General features: G+C 33.3%; 1 protein-coding gene across 1 annotated transcript in view; it reads right to left on the minus strand.

Annotated features, from left to right (window-relative positions):
- Positions 1-383: 383 nt before the first annotated feature.
- LOC124370478 (nucleosome assembly protein 1-like 1) overlaps positions 384-20,273 on the minus strand; it is a 39,145-nt gene continuing 19,255 nt past the window's right edge. Inside the window, exons 3-9 of the mRNA XM_046828760.1 lie at positions 19,783-19,926; positions 15,400-15,548; positions 13,088-13,247; positions 12,586-12,723; positions 4,261-4,408; positions 1,787-1,906; positions 384-794 (exon numbers count right to left, since the gene is read on the minus strand). Coding sequence (XP_046684716.1) covers positions 631-794; positions 1,787-1,906; positions 4,261-4,408; positions 12,586-12,723; positions 13,088-13,247; positions 15,400-15,548; positions 19,783-19,926 — 1,023 coding nt within the window. The 3' untranslated portion in view covers positions 384-630. The remainder of the gene's footprint in view (positions 795-1,786; positions 1,907-4,260; positions 4,409-12,585; positions 12,724-13,087; positions 13,248-15,399; positions 15,549-19,782; positions 19,927-20,273) is intronic.

The following is a 20,273-nucleotide window of genomic DNA, read 5'->3' on the forward strand; positions in this document are numbered from 1 at the left end:
TCTTAAGGGCCGAATTGAATAGGGAGCTGAGGGACTGGACGTGCTCAAAAATCTTTGACATGAGTAGACAAAAAAGTGCAAAATGTTAACATTCAAAATTTGCCTTCAAAAGTGCTAAAGCTCATAACTAGTTATGTTAAGTGCCAGTACATGTAATTTAATGTACATAATCTTTCATGTAAGAGTAACATTTTTTCAAAATAGTACTTTTTTCCAGACTGTCTGCCTCATACTCAACACAAATGGAAGAAATTGGTGACAGCAAACCCCACTAACTTTGTTTGTGTTTGTATGTGTGTGCGTCTGCACACCCATGTGTAAAATTCACGTAAAGCTAATTCTTAAAGTACATGAACTCATGGTATAAAAAAGGAAAACTCATATTAAAAAAATTATTTATATTTTATATGTTTCCAAAAATAATAATATAGTTAGGGTAAGCAAACAATGTGTTACACATCAATGCAAAACATAAGATTAAAAATATGCTTAACAATAACAATTTGCTCTTTGAAATGAAAAGTGGTTTTCACCAATTACATGTCTCCAAGATAAGAAAGAGTGTTGATTAACAAATTATTATTAACATTTTGAAAGTATCACCGGCTACGATTCTTTCACTTTCAGATGTTACTGTTGTTTGCATTCTGCTGGAGTGCCATTCTTTTTCGTTTTAGGTATTCTCGGGTCGTTGGGATCAAAATCGGGATCCTCTTCATCACCATCTTCATCCTCCTCATCCTCATCTCCATCCTCTTCCTCCTCAAAATCTTCTTCATCATCCAGTGCCTCTCCTAAAATTGAAAGTGTTATGAAGTGAAACCAGATAAATAATTCTAAATTAAGAGGATCGAACAATAAATCCCAATAAAACCACAAAAATCCCGAAATGTCTAATTTTTTTGCAAACAACAACGAATTATCCAATTCTATTTCAGGCTATGTGAAAAACATGTTAATTTATCAAATTTTTACCTAATTTTGTTGTTTAAATTATTACACTTGTTTTACGGGATGTTAAATCTGTGATAGAAGTAGGCTATTTAATTATAAGAAGTGACATTGACCATTATGTTGTCATAAATGCTTAAAGACAATTAAGATTTCTTGTTTATCACAAAGAAGTTCCAATAAACATGTGTTGGTTCTCAGCCTGTCTTTCTGTAGGTTATTTTCTTTACTTAAAAACTCAAAGCTCATATAAGTTTAGAGTTTGGTTCTCTGTATATTTATTTGTCTAGACCCAACTTAAGAGCCAAACATAAAGTATAAGGTTTAACTTATCTTTTGTCTGTGGTTTAAAATCTTGGGACATATAAACATGCAGTTTTAAAACAACCTGTATTTTGAAACTAATTAATAATTTTCTTTATTCTTAGCTCCAAGTCATTTTTGCCCCTAGAGGATTCAAGCCTGGCTAATAAAACACATACAGATAGAGAAACAGTAAACTTATCATACCCTACTCATGGTTATTAACATATTTTGTTTTCCTTGACAAAAAAAAAAAAAAAATTACCGGATAGTTAGTAAACACCCTGTAGCCTATACCAATAATTAACACATTCACTGATTAAAAAAAATACCTTATGATGAAATTCCAGGAACAGCAACAAAACAATTTTTAACATTAAATTCATAAAAATGTGACTTCATCGGTTAGGTCTCCGATCGGAGACAGCAATACCTGGAAATAGTATAGTTAATTCTCCGATCAGATGTGTTAACAGTGAATGTGTTAAGTTGTCATCTAAAGAAGAAAATATATAGTAGGTTACTACCTCACCTGTAAAATAGAGGACTGCTCTAGGAACAATTCTTTCTCGGATGTAGTGACCTATTTCAAAATCACTTGTCAGCAAAGACTGTGTGTCTTCATCTACATCTGCATCGGGATCTTCTGGCACTGTTGAAAAAAATCATAATAAAATATAGGCACTCAATTACTTTTTACATTAAACCTAGTCTCAAATAAAATTGTATTTGCAACTTCTAATTAGATCTCTTCAGTCTCAACCATGAATATAAAACTGACAAACAATCATGCATTTAAATCTAACTTTGTTAATTCTAACCAAAAACTGAACATGATATTGGACTTCTTCAAAACTGATAAGATTAAAGAGTCCTGCCATGCAGCAGGTAATAAATCTAAAACAGGTTTGAGCTTGTAAGGAAAGTGGTTGTTTATTGAAGTTATTTATCTTCTGAATGTGGATGTTAACACTTATTTATACCACTGCTTTTAAATTTGAATATAGACACATGTAATTTAGCTTGACAGCAGTGGTTTGAAATACAACCATTATAAAACACATTCAATGTCACTATCATTTAAGACCATGCACTTTCTGTTTTTAAACGTATTATTGATGAAGTTTCCACAACTGTTTAGTGAATAAGGTTTACATACCATTTACAGTATTCCATGTAATTTTATATCTATGGGCGAATTTAGTGCAATTCTTAGGAGTGGAAGCTCAAAAAATGAACAATATTCTTCTCAGTTTCTTATTGAGATACATTTGAGAACTAGAGACCCACGAAACAAAATTGTTTAAATATTACTTTTCTTATGAATTTTGTCGTTTGTAAATAAAAACGATTCCATATTTATGAATACCTGAGTTGGAAAGATAATGTAAATCCACCCAGTACAGGTACAATAAAATTTTAACTTATTTATTTCTGCGTTTGGGCATATAAATAAACTATGAACAAACAATATATCCAGTTTTAATGTCGATAACAACGAATGAGATACTGGTTTTCAGCACTTTTCAACCAAACTGCAATTCCGAAAATTTGTAACTCGGAAACTAGTGATTCGATTCAGACCAGGTTATTAAACAAGGTGTACTGGTTTTGATTACCAGAAATATATCTAAAACTATAATGAAATTATTCCACAAGCATGTGGCAAGGTATGAGCCATGACAAGTATAATACATGTTATGGCACTTTGGCTTGCATTGCTTTAGCATTGTAATTAACAGACTGGTAAGATACAGTTGGAGGAATTTAGCTGTGCTCGTAGGGCCCTAATACTACCCTTTCAACAAATAAACGCTATATGTGTGGCGGGTTGCGTTTACGTGCTAGCCGCTGAGATGAAGGCGCAACAATCGCTTAAACTCACGATTTCGATTTGCAGATTAGTATTGACAAATACGTTATTTTCAAAAACACGTTAAACAACACTATAACAACTAAAAAACAAGGATAAGTCCTATTATTGATATTATTCAATTCCACCACAATCAGCACTGTCACTAAACAGACTGATTGTAGCGAGTGTGGTGAGTTATTTAGGCCAATACGATTCCCGAAAGGAGGGTTTTACCCATGAGTCACAGAAAATGTTTTCGGGACGCAGCGCATAATGCTACCCCGCCACCCCTCCCGCCTAACGCCAAACACTCAAGGTCACGCGCCACAGCTAAAGTCCTCGAACTGTACCTAGTCTAACTTAGTTTACAGTGCTATTACCAATTTATTTGGTTAATAATTTATTGTTTAGATTACAATATTAGAATTATATAAAAAAAATTAGTTCATAAATTACCATCTTACCTTTTATTCCAGGCTGAGCAGTTCAAAAACTTAGTATATAAGGTCTCGTTATGGAACTCTCAGTCATTATATCATGTGATTTTGTAAACCATTATTAAAATGTTTAATTTTTAAACACTGATGTAATTGAGCAAGTTTTGTTTATTACGGCCGGCACCTGCTCGTCTGAATGTGCAAACTACCTCGGCAAACATCACCCTAATGATATTTAATTTAATAATATATAACTGTATTTATTTTTAATGCAATTTTTATTGGGTGCATATATTTTGAATTTAAGTTAAAGCACAGCAAAATTAATATGGAATTATTCTATATAAATAGACTATATCAGAAAATTAGTAGACATTTCTTTAAATCGGGAAATGCTTATTAGCCACGAATAAACCCAAAAAGAGGTAAATTGACTAAAAAAAAAATGTTCACGATAACCACTTTTCTAACATCAGAATATCTAAAAAGCAAATACCAGGTTATAAAACAAACATGTTTGATTCAAGTTTAATCTTGGCCTCCTTGCTGATTATAATGACTAAGTGTAAAGCATTAAAAAAAAATAATGATTGATACCTTCACCAACGGCTCTATACAGTTATTGAGAACCACCCCGCTATAAGGTGTGTGTGCCTCTGTCAACGTGTTACTGACTATTATAATTACGTAATTTATATTAAAAATGTTACTTACTGACTGGAGGATTGAAGAAATTGAAAAAGGAATCATTTTGGATAGTTTTGGTGATTGTTCTGACCGATCCTCGAGATTTGTGCTTTTGTTTCTTCTTTATTGTTTTGACTGTGACATTTTTGTTTTTCTTCCAGTCTATAGTACAACCCTGTTAGGACAGAATTAATCAGTGATTATCAGGAATATATACATAATTATATGTAGAAGTGAAACTATAATGAAATTATTTGACAAGCATGTGGCAAGATATGAGCCATGACAAATATAATATATGTTATGGCACTTTGGCTTGCATTGCTTTAGCATTGTTATTAACAGACTGGTTAGCTACCTAGTCTGACTTAGTTTACAATGCTATTATCAATTTATTTGATTAATAATTTATTGCTTATATTAAATTATCACATAGAGGCAGAATGAAATCAATAAATGATCATTATAACTTTTAAATTAGTAAATTAAATTTTTATCAAAATAACAGGACTAAACGGGATACAATTGTTTGCTGCAATTGTAACATGTTATACATGAAATGGAATAGTTGAATGTTGAAAGTTTTAAAACCACAAGATCATGGTAACACCTGGTGGCAGTTACAACTTGCATTGATATAGCAACTAGATCGTAGGTGAGAACCAAAAGGTTTCACACTGGCTTGGTTGCAACTATCCTACATTTATACTAAGTAAATTCCAATAATGAGTCGTTATAATGAAATTACGAGTGAACCAACATATTTTGAGGTTGTTGTCATTGGATAATAACTACATACAAATTTCATGGAAATAAACATTTTGTAACAATATGTTATACGTGAAAGGAAATAATTTAATGTTGAAAGGTTTAAAACCACAAGATCATGGAAACATCTGGTGGCAGTTACAACTTGCATTGATATAGCAACTAGATCGTAGGTGAGAACCAAAAGTTTTCACACTGGCTTGGTTGCAACTATCCTACATTTATACTAAATAAATTCCAATAATGAGTTGTTATAATAAGATCACTAGTGAACCAAAATATTTTGAGGTTATTGTCAGTGGATAATGTACTAAGTTAACTAGATACAAGTTTCACGGTGATACATGTTTTTGTAACATGTTATACATGAAAGGAAATAGTTGAATGTTGAAAGTTTTAAAACCACAAGATCATGGTAACACCTGGTGGCAGTTACAACTTGCATTGATATAGCAACTAGATCGTAGGTGAGAACCAAAAGGTTTCACCTTGGCTTCGTTGCAACTGTACTAGATTTATACCAAGTTAATTCCAATAATGAGTTGTTATACTGAAATCACTAATGAACCAACATATTTTGAGCTTATTGTCAGTGGATAATGTATGAAGTTAACTAGATACAAGTTTCACGGAGATAAATGTTTTGTAACATGTTATACATGAAAGGAAATAATTTAATGTTGAAAGGTTTAAAACCACAAGATCATGGTAACACCTGGTGGCAGTTACAACTTGCATTGATATAGCAACTAGATCGTAGGTGAGAACCAAAAGGTTTCACCTTGGCTTCGCTGCAACTGTACTAGATTTATTTTTTAGAAATATTTTGAGGTTATTGTCAGTGGCTAATATACGAAGTTAACTAGATACAAGTTTCACGGAGATAAATGTTTTGTAACATGTTGTACATGAAAGGAAATAATTTAATGTTGAAAGGTTTAAAACCACAAGATCATGGTAACACCTGGTGGCAGTTACAACTTGCATTGATATAGCAACTAGATCGTAGGTGAGAACCAAAAGGTTTCACCTTGGCTTCGTTGCAACTGTACTAGATTTATACAAAGTTAATTCCAATAATGAGTTGTTATAATGAAATCACTAGTGAACCAAAATATTTTGAGGTTATTGTCAGTGGATAATGTATTAAGTTAACTAGATACAAGTTTCACGGAGATGAATGTTTTGTAACATGTTGTACATGAAAGGAAATAGTTTAATGTTGAAAGTTTTAAAACCACAAGATCATGGTAACACCTGGTGGCAGTTATAACTTGCATTGATATAGCAACTAGATCGTAGGTGAGAACCAAAAGGTTTCACCTTGGCTTCGTTGCAACTGTACTAGATTTATACCAAGTTAATTCCAATAGACAATAGACTTTATTTTCATATTCATCAAGAACAGAGGACAGTGTCAAATCTTAAAAAGTATAAGTTAAAACATTTTTGTTAACTTTTATTAGTTAGGTGTAGATGGTCATAAATTCTTCTAGGCTGTATAGTCTTTTCCACTAGCAACTTGAACATTTTCCTCTTCAAAAACTTGTGGGCCAAGGTTCTTAAGTTTCTCCTGGTAGCATGTTGTACAACCTGGCACCTGCATAGGTTGGCTTCTTGGCGAATAGAGCTGATCTGTGGGCTGGCAGATTGAAGTCATTGCCATGTCTTGTTTGGCGTTCATGGATATCACGGTTCCTCAAGCAGTTTTGTCTGATAGCTAGTAATATTACCTCCGTAATGTAAATAGACACCACTGTGAGTATGCCCAAGTTCTTAAAAGCATCTCTACAGCTTTCTTGAGGATTTAAATCAGCCATGATTCGCACTGCACGCCTTCTGCATAACTAGGACTCGCTGAAGGTTGGTGATAGAAGAGCCCCCCCCAAAGCACTATTCCATAGCGAACATGTGTCTCGAAAAGCGCAAAGTAAGTGATTCTAGTAGCTTCTGGTGTGCTAATGTGTTTAACTCTCTTTAAAAACAAAAAGAGCTGTGCTGAGTTTTGAACACATTATGTCTACATGTTGATTCCATGAGAGACGATTGTCAATTGTGACACCCAAATGCTTTTGCAGAGGAGCACTTGTTCTAGGTCCAGTGGCAAAGATTACATAATCTTTATGTCTTCCCCATATGATGCATTTGGTTTTTGGATGTATTGAAAATCAGATTGTTGTTCAGGCAGTAGTGCTTAGCTCTAGTTATTGATGTGTGGGTGTCAATTTCCAGTGCCTGCACCGACTTGTTGTTTGTGACGAGGACAGTGTCATCCGTGTATGACACTGGATAGCAAACCCTCCCCCAAGTGCTCCTGAAGGTCTCCAATGAAAAAGCACAAACAGTACAGGCCCCAAGACAGATCCTTGAGGAACACCTCTTTTAATTTTCCATCGGGTTTCGGATGTTTCAATTTTGATATTTCCCTCAAGAACCTGTTTGATCTCCACTATGTTCCTTCTACCCTGCAAGTAACTTTCAAACCACTTTAGTGCTGTACCCTTGATGCCTAAAAAGCTAAGTTTTGTCAATAATAATCTGTGGTTAAGGCAATCGAAAGCTTTGCTTAGATCTAGAAAATCACTACAAACATTTTTTTCCTCCTCAAGGTTGTCAACGAGGTGCTCAACCAAATCAATGAGGGCACTGGTGGTAGATCTTCCCGATATGAAGTCATGTTTGTCTCTCTGGTAGGTTGCGATTTATCTCCAAATTGCTGTGTGAGACGTGTCAGTATGACCTTTTCCATGACTTTTGACACTGTAGGAATTAAAGAGATGGGCCTGAAATTCTGCACTTCCTTTTTATTACCTTGTTTGTGCAGAGGGTACACTTTGGAGGTTTTTAGATTCTCAGGACATCTTACCCTGAGTTAGGGATTTGTTAACAATACTGGCGATTGGTATACAAACTTCATTTCTGCAGAACTTTAATATTTTTGGAATTTAGCCCATCTACTCCAGTGGATGTTTTGGATTTCATAGAAGAAAATAACTTTCAGTACCTCCTCTGATGTTACCAATTGGAATTCGTTGAGTGCTGTTTCGTAATGATCTCTTGGCTCCTCGATCACTGAAGTTCTGGGAGAATTGTTATTGGTCAGAATATCCTCCGCTGTAGTCGCAAAGAATTCATTGAAGTATTCTGCAATTTCTTTCAGGTCTTCAACTGTATTATATATATATATATCGTATATGGGGGACAAAGGCAGCTATCCATAAATAAATAAATTAAAAATTACAATTATTAATAATAATAATTCAACTGTTATTGCCATTGATATTCAACTGCCAGACTGTTTCTGAGTCCTTTTTTTTCGCTTTCCTTTCACTGTTGACAATCTCCCATACAGCCTTACTTTTGTTACTTGCCTCAGCTATTCTTTGTTCACACTTTGTTTTTCTGAGTATTCGCAGCTTCATATCTATATTCCTTCTTCTTTTGAAAAGCTATATATTTGTCCTCTTCCTTTTTTGCTGAGTGCACATTTTTCATTAGCTCTTATGAAGTCTGCTCGCAGTTCATCTACTTCTGTGTTGTAAAGCGTATATTTTCTTTTGTTAATTCTTGATTTTTTAAGGGGGCATGTGATGTCTAGTGCTGTTGTAATTGTACTAATGAAAACTGAGTATGCATCTTCTACTGTAGGTGCTGACTCGACTCTTTCCCAGGAGTTTAATGCAAGGAGGTTTGATAGGTTTGAGAGATTGTGAAAGTTGAAAATCTGTCTGGTCATGTTAATAGGTTCTTTTTGCTTCACAGTCCACTTCAAAGTTTGCAGAGCTGTCCTGTATGATCAGAAAGCGAGGTATGGATAACCTTAACGTTAACCTTCCCCAAGTCCAGATCGGTGCATACTACATCTATTGAAGTAGCAGTGGTGGAGGTTATTCTGGTTGGGGGCAGAGGAATCCTTGTTATGTTGAAAGTGGCAAGCATTTCACTTACTGCAGTTTTTTCTCTTGATTGTGTCAGACTATCAACGTTAAGGTCCCCCAGAATACAAATTCCATTGTTGTTATTGGAATTTCTTCCAGCACTTGAGTCATCTGTGTAAGGGCCTCCTCAAGTGAGGCAGAGGGGGGTCTGTAAACACCCAGCACATATAAGGTTTCCTTTTTGCTTAGATGTATTTTTATACCTGCAATTTCAACATAATAACTCAATACTGTGTTTTTCTGAGAGGATACTTTCAACTTCATTAGCGAGGTTGTCTTGCTTTGAATATAGATGTGCCCCCTTTGAGATGATTTTCTCTACAGAAAGCAGCAACCAGAACATAGTTAGTCAAGCAAACATTGTTGAGTATTAGGGAATTTAATTCCCTAACTGAGTATTTACCAAGTTAATTCCAATAACTGGATAAGGTACTAAGCCAACTAGGGTACAAGTTTTATAGTTTCCATTCCCTCTCAATTTCTACAAAAATAATTCTGACAAACAAAACACTACATTGAATGGGTTCCTGATTATGAAATTTGTTGATGCACAAGTTAATATTGATAAAAGGACATGTCTCTCAGGTTATCGTCAATTGTATCAGTCCAAAAACACTACAAAAATTTATACAATCATCAAAGGAATTAGTAGGTCAAGTCAAACACTTTAAGGGGAGTCGGAACGCCCATCTTCACCATGTTAACAAAGGTACATTTTTATCAGAAAGTACTTAGGCTACAGTCATAATTTTTTCAACATTTGTTTATTACCTTATTTTGTGTAATCAGACCCAACTTGGATAATTTTCAAAAAGTTTTTCCTAGTGAAAATTTTTTTTTTCCAAATCAATTTAAAAAATCACGTAATCGTTTGGTAAAAGTTTTATAGCAGCAAAACTAAGATTGCAAATTGCATGAAATTGGGTCTGATTGTTGGCAATAGCCTATAGATTACGTGCAAAAAATATCAGTACTGTATCTTGAATACTTCCTGAGAAAAATGTACCTTTATGAGAAAAATGCTAACTTTCCGGAAATCGCATTTATTGTGAAAACAAGACTAAATGAGGCTCTAGGTCTACCTTATAAAAGTCCTGGGCCATACTGGGGTCCATCTGCTTCATCATACTTTTCATTTTGAACCATTTTTCTTTTTCTTCTTTCTTGTCTGGCTTCTTTCGTTATTCCTTCCGCAGCTTTCTCACTTTTCCTCTGTCGCAATTCATCAATTCCGCGCAAAGCACTCACTGACCTATCACATAAACTTAGTCCAAGCTTCTGGAAAACTTCAAGTTTGCCACTATTTCTATCATTGAACGAAGTGACAGCATCATATACACCAAGTTTCAACGTATCCAGCCTTACCCGTTTTGGAATTTTGGCCCATACCACATTGTTGAAGCTCTCGTTTGGATTCTGCGTATGTCCGTGTAAACATTATTTTAACAACTCAGAATTTGTTAGTGCCCTGTAGATGTATTTTATTTCTAACATTATCTCTTCAGGTAGGCTATCTTTGTGGTCATAAACTGTACCTTGAGCCTTAGCCTTCTCATAACCACACCACGAGTCTACGCCTTTCGGACACAAACCGTGTTGAGGATTTTCATTAGTGGAGAGTTTATGAAAGTAGGTGGCCCGAATATTTTTCTTCATTTCTTCTACATTCTTTACACCTCTTCTTATTGCAAGGCCATAATATGTTTGTAATTTGTCTATTTGGGCGTCTGTTAGTCTTTTCTTTCCCCCAAGCACCTTACCGTCACCTAATTTTATTTTTATTTATTTATTTCACAACAAACATAGGCTAATAGGAAAATCAGATGTCAAGTAACATTAGAGGTAACACAGAGTAAGAATCAAGTCATAGATGTTAAAACTTCTCTGTGTATAGAGAAGTGTGCACTATACAATGTGCTGAAAGAAGTGGTCAGCTTTCTCAACACGTTTTCCGACCAAAAAACAGCTGACATACCTCTAGTTTTTATTTAATTTTGAAACTTAGGAATAAGATACAACTGTGAGAGTTATATTTTTTTAAAGGGAATGAACTAACAAATCAAAATAAAAAATAAAAAAAAAATTGTATAAATTTTATTTTTTTGCGTTCCGACTCCCCTTAATCAATTTCATTTCCTATCGAATCCAACAGAACAAAACAAAACACTAATATAAAAACTATTTATAGAAAATGTATCTAGTCTAACTGTAGCTAATCTATCTTCATTTAGAACACTACTCAAAATGAATTGATTTTTCAGCTATGTATGCGTTGAATGATGAATAATCAATATATTCATCAGAGATTTCAAACTAGTATAGGCTTCAGTACTACCAACTATATTGACAATTTAATAAAAATATAGCGAAAATAATTGTTAGTGCTAGGCACAACCAGTGATCGTAGAATTGATAAATTATCTTTCTGAAACAACTAGAATTGAAAATGTTGCAAGATTTAAAACCACAAGAAGATAAAATCAACTGGTGGTAGTCACAACTTGCATTGATATAGCAACTTGATCATATGTGAGAGCCAACAAGTTGCAAACGGTGAGAAGTTCCCTCCAATTCATATAATACTAGTAGTGTGTAACTTTAGAAATGAGAACATTTAGGACAGGAATATTCTCAGATAATTGAACAGTATATTAATGTTTTTTTTTCTTAAATAACCATATTACGCCTGGAAATGTTTTATGCAGATACCTGTGGGATCATTGGTAATAGCCTAAGCACTGCATGTGACAAAACAAAGATTAAACGGAGGCCTACCTAAGAGCTAAACTCCCTCCCCAAAATTCAAGTAGAATACAAAAAGCATATAGGATAGAAAAAAATGTAGCAAAAGATAAAATTGTTGTATCTAATGATAGTTTTAACTTGCATTAGTTTAGCAACATTATCATATGGGAAAGCAAAACCGCTTCTCGTTGGCTTAATATTGCTGCTAACTAAACAATTTGAATTCAATATTACAATATCATAAACAATAAATTAAAAATGAAGTAGAACATTTTAATTTAAAAAGAACGGTTACAAGAGTGAATTAGGTATTCCTTCTTAGCAAGTAGCCTAAATTTTATGTTTTGACTAAAAACAATTGGATCAAACTCATTTAATGCTAGTCTTCACTAAGATCACATCAATAAACCTTTTGTTGTAATGCGTATGAAGTTGAAACAAATAATGGGAATGAAGTTTAATGTCTTTATTTTGCATACTGCAGCCCTATTTATTATTTTAACCAAGTAAAAATTACATTAAGTTCTACATTACCTTCCTATTTCAGAAAATGAAGTTAATGTATATATATATAAATGTTCTAAAATAACCACCTACGAGGAAAGTCTTTCATTCATAAAACTGAGCGAACTGAAAGTAATTTTTATATTATAATAGGTATATATCAAATGACGATATATCAGGGCATCTTTCCTTTATTAATATTGGCTACATTGTTATGTCCAAATGCATTGATGTGTATGTTGCCATTTAGGAACAAGGGATTATGATAAATTATAGATTCTGTATTGTTTTAGTAATTCTGTCAATGATAATACATAACAAGGTGACTTGAAGCTTTTGGCCAGGAGAGGGGTTAACCAAATTTAGTATCTAAACAGTTTAAATTATGATACTGTACCTTGCATTTGTAGATCTCCGGCCCTTCAAAACTGAAGGGGTCTGATTCTTCAGGAACACATTTCATTTCGTAGACCTTTGTTAAAACTGAGTTTGAGAAATATTCATTTGGTGAAAAATGGAACTCCAAAACAAAACCCTGGAACAAATAAAAAAAAACAATCTAAATAGGTTCAATAGTACAGTTCTGAACAAAAGGCCTAACTTTCAAAACAATATATATGTATAAAAACTTATTTATTTCGTATTACCAAGTTGTTTTATTGTACTTTATGCACCTTATGCATTTATTATTCCAACAGTTATGACGAGGTACAGTATTTTACTATGTAACAGTCTGTTAGAGCATAATGTATCTTAATTTTACAATGGACTTGGATCTTTATTTGCTCTTTTGCTCACTTGTCACAATAAAATTCTGACTATGCAACAGAAATCTGTATTATTTTTTTTAAACTTAACAATGTTGACAATTGTTTACATAGATAAAATATCACACTTACCATAGGGTTACTCTTTAAAAATATCACTTTTACGTCAATGAGGTGTTTCAGGATTGGCTCATCGTGTTCTTGGACCATTTCTGAGAGAATACCGACATTCTTGAAGATGGTCAACCAGAAGTCAGGAATTCCATTGGCATTTGCTTTGTTTTTCTCCTCACTGAACAATCCAAGTGTAAAAATATTAATCGATATTTATGCAATATATAATTATAATGTGATATATATTAAAATATATCTAATAAGGATTATTTAATAGGTCCGCTCACAATTTAGGACTAAATCTAAATCCAGGTTAAGTAACAGACAAGGAAAAGGAGAAGGAAATATTACTGTAATTTTCATATTTATTATGAATACTATATTACATTGTGTACTTACAGCTTTAACCTGTTGGGGAGTACTGACGGCTATAACCGTCATCCTACCTAGTGTATACTAGAGTAAGCAAAATTATCCTTAATGCACTCCAGGGAGTGAAGAAAAAATTTTGTGTTGTTTTCATTCAAAATGTATTGAAACCTTACAAAATATCATAATAATGCATTTTTTGGATCTACAACTTGATAAATTCATACATTTTGTTTTTTTTTTAAGAATTTTACAAACTTATGATAGTGTTCAAAAACACGGGTACACACAAAGTGCTACTTCACATTTTGTGCACTCATAAGCAGTTTCTTTCCTTTTACGCTCACCCCGTGTTGTATTTGAACACACAAAGCAGCGTTTTAGCTTCCTTCGGCCATTTTCCCTTACTGGTAGTGGGCGGGGGAAATGGCGACCTGACAAGCGTAGCGGCTGCTGGGCTCTGCCCAACGGACGCGTCACAGCTGCGGCCTCTTCTCTTGGTGCAACATGTGCTTCCAGTATCTGTCTGATAACGTCAATTCGGAAGTCCACGATGTGAACCTTAGCATTTGGGTTTTTTGATTCCATGTATAGCCTATAAATGGACGTGGCGCGAGAAAATGACAGAACATTTGGCGGCAAATCTGTGATTATGTATTCCGTCACTAGGAGCCAGCACCCTACAGCAATAATCACTTTGAACATTTCACAGTCGAAATAGTATGTAAGAACGCCACTAGAGTGCATAAACAGTTGCAATATTGATTGTTTTAGCAACCCCGTCATGGACAGTCATAACCGTCAATACTCTTTTGGGATCAAACAGCTATAACTGTCTGTACTCTTTTGGAACAACTTTCAGCTACTCCTCAACAGGTTAAGCAATACATTAGATTTGAAAATGAAATTCATGAACAATATTTATACATATAAGTCAAATTTTTATTAAGAAATTTATATAACACCAACTTGACAAGGAACAGCTGGTTAATGGTTAGACAAAAAAACCTAATGGTTGAGCTTTCATTGTTTTTACTGCTAATGAATTAAGGAAACATTAAAATGTAAATTTTACAGTTAACTTTTGAAGATTTACATAGTTAACTTTTGAAGTTAAGCTGTAATATCATAGCAAAATGCTATTTATCTGATCTGCTTAACCCTTAAACGTGGGCATTTCCAAGAGCTCACCTTTAGCCTGTAGCCTGTGTTCTTCTTAACATCTCTTCTATGACGAAGAAGAGGAATAGTATCCCCTTTCTGCCTAGTAAAAGTAAACCTGCTCTTCATACCATATTTAAATTCTTTGGTTATATTTATACTGGAATCTGTGCCAAATTGGGGAACGAGAAAAATCTAGTGATTCTCATTTCTTAGTAAAAAAAAATAACATAGAAATGTAAAGCAAGGCCACAATTTTGGCATCAATATAACATTTTGTTTAAATTTACCCATCAATAAACAACTCTTACAGCATTGCTAAAAAGAGTTATAAAAGCATTAGTTAAACTGAAAGTATGGTTGATGAGGACCTTTATTATCAGGCAAATGTATCTTCTGAGAAATTGCTTATTACAACAGAAATAATTGAAAAGGCTTGGGGGCTTCTATCAAAATGATTAAAGTGTGTAAACAAGCACCAGGGAAACAATTTGACAAAGCTTCATTAATCTGGAAAAGTATTTATTTACACTTCCTACAGCAAATTTTAAGATGCATCCACAGCATATCCTACCAGTTCCAGGACTGCCTGACAATGTTTGTGAACCATGACAATGTTCCCTCATTAATTCAGTTACATAATATTTTCAGGAGTCAAGTTCTCTGTAAACTATTAAGATTTTACTAGAAAAAAACGTATTGTAAAATTTTCAAAGAAAAGAGTATCAAAAGGTAAGAAATACACTGTCCCAACAATTATGAAATAGTGGCCGTTAGATAACTGAGAAACATCTACTTACTCTGTGACTGGTTCCTTCGTCTCAGTGACATCCTCAATCTTGACTTTGGTTTTTATTTCATTGCTCAACTCCTCTTCTTTCTCGTCATCGGAAGGAAAATCGGCCTCCTCATCATTTGGTTCGTATAAACCTTGTATAATTGTAGATCTCTGGAAAGTAGCATAAATTGTATAGAAGCATGTATACTTTGATCAAAGAGCATATGTTAATAATGACTGGAAGCATGCATAACTTCAGGAGAATATCTAGAAGCAGTTACCATCACAACTGATGACATGTTGGCAAGTGGTAAGCCTTAAGAGCCGGCTGTACTAGCAGCCATTTTGGTTTTAGTCCATATAAAAAATGTTAAACCAAATGCACTTTATGACCTCATCTTTCATTGCAGAATAAGGGATGATGTCCTATTTTATAAGGTAGGTCCAATATCTCAAGATTGTTGTAGTTCAATAATTTAATTTGCCACTATCCCAAATTTATTATGCTTATGATGTGGTATTGTTTCACTCTTCACATGTAGGTCCAATATCTCAAGATTGTTATAGTTCAATCACCTAATATGCCACTATCCCAAATTATGCTTATGATGTGGTATTGTTTCACTCTTCACATGTAGGTCCAATATCTCAAGATTGTCATAGTCCAATCATGTAATATGCCACTATCCCAAATTATGCTTATGATGTGGTATTGTTTCACTCTTCACATGTAGGTCCAATATCTCAAGATTGTCATAGTCCAATCATGTAATATGCCACTATCCCAAATTATGCTTATGATGTGGTATTGTTTCACTCTTCACATGTAGGTCCAATATCTCAAGATTGTCATAGTCCAATCATGTAATATGCCACTATCCCAAATTATGCTTATGATGTGGTATTGTTTCACTCTTCACATGTAGGTCCAATATCTCAAGATTGTCATAGTCCAATCATGTAATATGCCACTATCCCAAATTATGCTTATGATGTGGTATTGTTTCACTCTTCACATGTAGGTCCAATATCTCAAGATTGTCATAGTTCAATCACCTAATATGCCACTATCCCAAATTATGCTTATGATGTGGTATTGTTTCACTCTTCACATGTAGGTCCAATATCTCAAGATTGTCATAGTCCAATCATGTAATATGCCACTATCCCAAATTATGCTTATGATGTGTGTTATATATGAATATTCTTTGTATCATTATCTAGTAAGTTTAGATATATTTGCAACATGTGCACCTCACCCCATATGACGTAATGTGTCGGCTGTTTTAATCGTATGATTTTGAATAAACGGCATTGGCTACTCGACATCACCTGAACCCCCTCTCCTTTGGTCACTGCCTCGTCCGAGCATTCCTTGAGCCGGTAGTCAGTCAACTCCCAGTCTCGCTTGCCACACCACCCCTCGTGTGGCCGTGTTTTAAGAAATGTAAAAGTGTTCTTTATTTCGATTCACCCGCCCCCGGCATAAGTGCTGTTATTTAGAACAAACATAACAATGTGGTATTGTTTCACTCTTCACATGTAGGTCCAATATCTCAAGATTGTCATAGTTCAATCATCTAATATGCCACTATCACAAATTAATTAAAATCATAACGATAACTGAAAAGCTTTATCATTTTAATAAGTACGCCATCACTCTAAAACATCTCTAAAATAATCCCAAACTGTGCAACACTCTCAGCAACAATAACACTTCACACTTGAGCATGCCATATAGACACACTGAGTATACAAACAATGCTATTTCATATGTACTTCCTTCATGTAAATATATTTTAACCCGTTATTAATACATACATCCCAAATATCTGTGGTATGGATATTTATTGTCTTACATTGGGCAGTTTAGAAAATACAATGAATTTATATAATCATGACAACATAAACAAAAGATTCAAATCTGTCAAAATTGTTTTTATTTCTGTACGAATAAAAATACACAACTTATTCCACAATCCGTAAAACATCAACAGAACGAAATGACAGATCTTCTCTAAACAGGAGGATAGTTCAATGAGAAAAGAAAAGTGGTAATAAGAAAGATTATTCTATTATACTTCTGTTTTTATTAAAATTACTGATCGGTATGTCATGACAGCGTTTTCTATTCCTAAATTAGAATTTAAAACGGGTTACAAACCAATGTTATCAACGAAACATACAGCAAATACATGATGACCACTAAAAAGAATTTAACAAGAACACCATTGAGAGTGGCTCCTATAAGTATGTGCGATGATAATACAGAGAAACTATCACAACTGTATGTGATGACCGTTGAGAGAAACTTCAACAAGATTTGCATTTGTGAAAATCTGGTCAAATGTCTGAATATAAATAAGCATTAGCCACAAAACTGACTAATTTTGAATTTTCAATAATTTTTAAATGTTAAACCCCAAACATCATGTGTTGTAAAAAACCCAACAAAACAGTTCTATAAACTGCTTGTATTTAGTTTAACAACCTACTTTGAAGAAATTTAGCAAAAAACTTTACTACACACACCTAATATATATATAAATTTTCTTAATTCTGAATAAGCCTATTTTTTTAAAAGTATGTTATTTAAATAAAACAAAACATTAATAAACTAGCGCCTAAAATTACCTGCATTTTGTACACAACCACACATTTCATAATATTTATAAATTGTGTTTCAATTGTTAATCATGCGTAGTTGTAGGACATTTATTTATTATAAATACGTATACATATTTTCATCGACTCAACAATAATTACACAATTTACTATTTATCAAGTAAAACGAGATAACTGCTCAAAACCTATCTGTATTTTTCTACCAATGCAGAGAAGAGGATAAAAGCTGCAGATGGAGAACAAAAATTCTCATAAGAATAATATTTCAACTTTGGAAGCATGTGGGGTGTGTATGAAATAGGGTAGTGCAAAATCCACAAGAGGCACATCGAGATTAAGAGCTTTCAACTGATATAAAATAAGTATATAAAACAATAATTTTAGATACGTAAAATCACCATACAAAAATCAATAATGTAGACTTCACAACAATTAATGTACGAGTTGTCTTTGGTTACTTAAAAAAAAAATAAAAAGAATCTGCAAAGTCAGAATCTCAAGTACTCGGTTAGGATCACATGAAAGATAATTCTGATTGAGCACTTCCTTTATTAACTCACTTAAGTTGATTACACAAGAACAGGTAGAATTGCGCTTTTCTTTCAAATCTTGGAAGTAATTTATCTTTATTTTTGTTTTACCCAAGATATATTAAATTTTGTTTGGCATTTTTATTGACTGTACAAGATAAGATAGTTGAAATTTTGTTTTAGTAAAGCATTTCTTTAATGTTCTACAATGATCTAAAACCTAGTAAAAATGTAAAAGGAAATCTAATAAGTATGTTCAGTATATTCATATGCCTCTCAGATAAACAAAAGTAAAAAATATTTAATTTTTGTGATGCATTATTTTGTTTTACTAATATTTTGCACATTCATTATAAATGTATATATTAGATACTGAATACTATAAAAATCTTATAAACTAATTGACAAATAATTGATTAAAGTTTGTTTTGAAACAGGTATATAGGTCTTGGATTCTTAGTAGAGCCTATATACTATACTAATGTTCTTACAGTACATTAGTACATTGTCGGATTTTGGTAGATATTTTTCTTAAACTGCTACTGGCTACTTTTGTTAACCGTACATGTTCACTAGTGGAGTTTCAATGGCATACAGAAAAAAATCTACCATATGAGCTAATGCCACATTAAATTTTATTAATTACAATAAAAAAAAGTTGTGAAAATCAATTCATGTTCAAGCATTCAAACAAACTTTTCAAAGAATGAAAAATCTTGTGTGTACATTTAAGAATAACTTTTTCAATGGAGGCTTAACTTGTAAAATAAGACAATAAATTGTATTTAGAAACAAGAATTATCGTTTGTGAAAGTCCCACACAACACATATGACAAGTAGGTGTGCATCTTATCAGACTTGTGATTGGCATTGTCTTCATAATTGACACTGCAAGGTTTCTATTTTTGCACAGCGTAAAAGTTTCAACTGCTCACATTCATGAAATTGAGCTTTTTTATAAAATAAAATGCAAACTTCCTGAAGCAATGAAACTCTTGAAATCTCTATAAAAGTATGAATAGCAGAAATGTTGCAATAAAATTACGTTCACTTATAAAACTAGGCATACTTGACTACCTTATCAATATAAATAATAATGTTGAACTTTTTATACAATGTTAGCTTTAAAGTGTGTGATAAAAAAACTTAAGTGTATTGACAGAAAATAATTCATGTGTACTGATAAACATATTTTGCAACATTTTACAAAACTTATCTAACTTAACAACGACCAGGTGTACTTAACTTACTTTTTCGTAGAGAGGTGTGTATAACAGATGGTATTTGCATTCAAGCTCATGAACTTCTTCGTAGAACTTTGCTTCTGTATGTGTCGCCTCCAGTTGCAGTTTCTTCAGAGCTTTTATTCTACGCTTCACAGGTGCCGGGAGAGACTGCAACACACCCATATTCAATATAGCCTTTCATTTTAATTATATCATTCAATTTTAATTTTAACACATACATAAAAAATAATATACAAAAACATAGAATTTATCTGTTCAGTATTTTAAGTAATCCCAGCAAGTGCGCCAAATTATCAAAAAATCATTTAATTACTCTTGCTGAGGATGGGCCAAAATTATTGAAGGTTGCTATGATTCATATATCAGATGTCAAACCAAAGGTATGTTATTACTGAAAAAACCAATACAAAATGTGTGCACTGTCAGGACTGAATAATGGCCTGGTGTATAGGATACCTACCAACTGGACAGAGTTCCCTCTTGGAACAGAGGTT

Source organism: Homalodisca vitripennis, unplaced genomic scaffold (genome assembly GCF_021130785.1).
Source record: "Homalodisca vitripennis isolate AUS2020 unplaced genomic scaffold, UT_GWSS_2.1 ScUCBcl_205;HRSCAF=1615, whole genome shotgun sequence".
Lineage (NCBI taxonomy): Eukaryota > Metazoa > Arthropoda > Insecta > Hemiptera > Cicadellidae > Homalodisca > Homalodisca vitripennis.